The 4,155-nt window shown below is 49.9% G+C and overlaps 1 protein-coding gene across 1 annotated transcript; it reads right to left on the bottom strand.

Moving 5' to 3' along the window:
- Positions 1-953: 953 nt before the first annotated feature.
- Positions 954-2,018, bottom strand: LOC119274213 (putative cyclin-dependent kinase F-2). The gene has a single exon (XM_037554871.1). The coding sequence runs from the start codon at positions 2,016-2,018 to the stop codon at positions 954-956; it is 1,065 nt and encodes a 354-aa protein (XP_037410768.1).
- Between the last annotated feature and the right edge of the window lie 2,137 nt (positions 2,019-4,155).

Raw genomic sequence — 4,155 nt, 5'->3', positions numbered from 1 at the left:
ATTGTCCCCTAGGTTCGCCGCCAAGGTGGCGAGCGTGTCGTGCTCACTATCACCATGAGTATCGATGGGGACAAAGGGGATGCCAAAATTGACAGCAAGAAGGACGATGAAAGCGAAGCGATGACCGGGTGAACCAAGAGGATGATGGGGTGGATGGTCATAATGGTGATTGAGGCAAGGTATACTTTGGTTGTTTGGGTGCTAGCTTGACAACAGTTTACTAGTTGAAGGGTGTGAGACTTCATACATAAAATATTGGTGGTCAGCCCGCCCGGCGGCCTCGAAGAAGCAGAAGATCGTCTCGCTCAGGTCGAACTGGAGATAAACTGCAAGAGTCTGTAGAGTGGACCATATGCAGGTACGTACTTTAAGTGGTATAACATGTTAGGAGGATTGTGCAGCGCAGTAGCATCTAGTAGAAACATGGTTGCCATTTATTATTCTCAAGAAATATCCATGTGTGCATGGGCGTAGTTTGAACATATTTTGGGTCATACTCGGTGCAAACAAAAATTCTAGTACTATCATGTGGGAGACGCCATACTCATTTGCTAACTTTATTCATATATGATGCGTACATTTCCATTTGTTGATCCTAGAAACATGATTCATGGCATTTGATTTCGTCGAAAAAGAAGGTCGGGTGTACAATTCCGAGGTGGAGGTTGATGGGTGCCAGTGGCTCGGCATAGGAGGGGCATAGGAGGCGACACACCACAATTTCATCGACCATGAGCGACGGTACTGATGGTTAGGCTGACGCAGGAGGGACAGTAGCGGGCAAACAAAGACGTTGGTGGAAATCCACTCATGCTAATTATTTTTCCAAGAAACTGATATGTGGGCAGGCCCATACATTTCAAACTTACATATGAGGTGAATTACGACTATCTGTCTCTGCATACATTCATTCCACACAGGCAGCTACATTATGGATTATGCAAGTTAACCAATCAGCTCTTTGCAGCCCTGAAGTTGGTCTCTTTAAACCACCTATGCCGCAGCGCGGCCCTCGTCGTGAGTCTCTTTTCAGGGTTGCATCGCAGTAGGCCGCTCAAGACCTCAAAACCAGCTTCTGAAAGTTGGGGGCGGCATCTTCTCCTAGCATCGGCAGGGCATGGGAACATGGAGCGCAAACTGCTATGCAATGCCCATCCGCCGGGCAGCTGCCGCCCATCATAGCCCGGCCACTCTTTGATGTCTGCCGTACCAAGAAGGTCCAAAATCTCACTGAGGTGATCCATGTCGGTCTTCCCATAGAAAGGGTGGTGACCAGCAAGTAGCTCAGCCATCATGACGCCAAGAGCCCAAGAGTCGATGCGCTCGTCGTAATTCGTGGACCCTAGGAGGAGCTCTGGTGCGCGGTAACCCCGTGTTCCGATGTGGTTTGAGTAGGGCGGCCCATCGGCCATGCTGCATGATAGCCCAAGGTCACAGATCTTGAGGTTCTTGCGGTCGTCGACGAGCACATTCCCCGGCTTAAGGTCACGATGCATGAGACCTAGACGGTTCATCCTCATCACGCCGGAGAGGAGCTGCCTCATCATCAGGCGGACCTCCAGCTCGGTGTGTCTCCTCCCGAAACGGACATGCTTCATGACGTGCCTGAGGGTCTGCCCGACGAACTCCATGGCGATGAAGGCCTCGCCGTCGTGCTGGCCCAAGGCGCGCAGCTGCACGATGGACGGGTGGCCGCTGCACTTCTCCAAGGCGCTGACCTCGCCCATGAAGGCGGAGAGGTAGCGGTCGCCGCTGTTGTCGTGGGCGTACTTGTTTGTGCGGAGGCACTTGATAGCGACGATCTCGCCGGTGCGGCGGTCTCTCGCCCGGTAAACCACACCGAAGCCCCCTGCACCGATCTCGTTGAGTCGCTGGAAGCGGCCACCAATTGCAGATTTTGAAGAGTCACCACCGGTGGCCGTGGTTCTTTGGCCCCATTCATCCCGTCTAGCAACACGGTTGCGCACTGCCGGTGTGGCGGTGGCGACGTCGTTGCCTATGAATTCCGACCATCCCATTTTTTGCCACTAGGCAGCAACTCAACTCCAACTACTCTGACGATCTGAGGTGGGTTAGGCTCGCTTTTATAGCCAGCGGGCGGCTCTCGCTTTTATAGTAACCTGTTACTAATACGCGTGGCGCCGTTAATTAGTTTCCGCCTCGTACTCCTATTTCTATTCCGGTAAGAAACGCACCAGTCTTTTGCTATTTTATATTGGGAAAGGAACACCGGTATGTTCCCGCCTCTACATCCTTTATTTATGTATATACGTGTTCTGGGAAAAGGACACGTGCAACTGGGAAAAGGATTCTTGAGGAGTTACAAGAGCTGAAACGTGCAGGTGTAGGTGTCGGAGGTGTAGATAGGTTTGTGAGGAGTTAGACCTTAGCCCCGCGTTTGGTGTGGTGTTACCGGTGACGGATGTTCGCATCTGTCGCAGGTATCTTGTAATTATCTTTTCTCTCTTTTATAAAAATATGATACGCCATTTGCGTACTCTCGAAAAAAAAATCATAGCTTTCAAGATCGAACGCTTCTAAAACTGGTGAAATACCTCTGTACACTACTGGAATTCTTACGAACGCCGGGTGTCATGCTCTTGCCGAGTGCTAAAATACGGACACTCAGCAAAGAAAACTTTGCCGCTCTCGGTAAACCCAGCTTCACGGTAAACTGCCTTCTTTGCCGTCACTGCCCACGGCAAAGAGGCACCGCACGGCAAACCCTACAGACGCCGAGAGCCGCTCACGGCAAAGAGAAGCCACGTGGCATGCCCGTCCGCAACAGACGGCTCCGTCAGTTAATGCGTACATTACCGAGAGCCGCCATACGACATTCGGCAAAGTATATACCACGTCCTATTTTCTTTTTTTGTGTGTGTTCTTTCCTCCTGACATGTGGTCCCATTGGTCACATTTATCAGTAAAAGTTTCACATAACTTGCTAAATATTTTTGAAAAAGAATGACGATATCGTTCCAGAGAGCCCCTCTCGGCAATCCTCCTGACCAATAGGACAGCTTGGCCCACATGGCAGCTGACAGTTTACATAACTTTGCCGAGAGCTTGTCTAGGCAATGCTCGCCTTTATTTCCGAGAGCTGCCCTCGGAAACGGTGTGGCATAGTAGTAGTGTCTTCTAGACGGACTAGGTTTCGGAGAGGTGCTCTCGGTAGTATATCTTTTTCCGAGTGTTGCTCTCAGAAATCTTTCCCATCCATTCTGTTGTTAAGCTATTTCTTTTCTGATCCCTGCATATAAAAACGAGTACAGTGCAATTTGGAGTAGTCCACACATATATATATAGGCATAATTTGATCATATATAGGCATAATTTGATCTAGTACACACATATATATATATGCATAATTAGGGATAGTCCACATATTGTCACACACAAGTCGAATGTATTATCCTAGTAAACGCCACACACAAGTCGCAAATTCATACATATTGTCACTACTTGCAAAACACGTGCACGTCACAATAGAAGTACACTCGTTCATATATAGATCATCTTAAGGAGGAGAGGCCATCGGGTTAACATTCCGGAGGAGGAGGAGGGGCATCACTTGCACGGCTTCGAGATTGCATAAGAACCTATAAGGGTAGAGTCACATGAGGGTGGTTCGTCCCTATGTAATGAATCTTCTACTCTAGTTTAGATAATGTTCTACCTGTAGTTGATCCTCAAGCATCTTCAACCTATTGTTAGTGTCTGCCCGTTCCTTTTCTCTGAACTCCTCCTCAGCCTTCCGCCTTTGCTCATCTTCAACAGCCCGCTGCACCATTAAATCCTGTAACATAGCATTAGGCTCACATAGGTTGGAACGGTGCTATTTCGAGGCATGGACATAAATGAAAAGTTAGGATGCTAACCTTGAGACGCGCTATCTCACGTGATGCGGCTGTTGGGCGACTCCGTATGGACGGAGTTGAGCTGGTGCTCGACGTGCGTATCTCGTGCAGCTTGCGATGCGAGGAGGTGGCGATCGCCCCGTTGCAAAGGAGGTGGCGGCCATGGCCCTTCCCCTGGCCAGCAATGATGATAAGCTCAGGATCGAGGGGCTTGGACGTAGGTTCGGCTTCCTGCCCGTGCACCTCCTGGAAGACCTCTTTGAAGGTCCACCACTTCTCCTCCGCCGACTCGCTGCAG

Source organism: Triticum dicoccoides, chromosome 3B (assembly GCF_002162155.2).
Source record: "Triticum dicoccoides isolate Atlit2015 ecotype Zavitan chromosome 3B, WEW_v2.0, whole genome shotgun sequence".
NCBI classification, from domain to species: domain Eukaryota; kingdom Viridiplantae; phylum Streptophyta; class Magnoliopsida; order Poales; family Poaceae; genus Triticum; species Triticum dicoccoides.
The sequence above is the reverse complement of the archived record's forward strand: the minus strand, read 5'-3'. Positions and strand labels throughout refer to the sequence as shown.

What these genes read in the sequence shown, in the direction of transcription:
- LOC119274213 (XM_037554871.1), bottom strand. Translation starts at nt 2,018, where the DNA reads ATGGGATGGTCGGAATTCATAGGCAACGACGTCGCCACCGCCACACCG.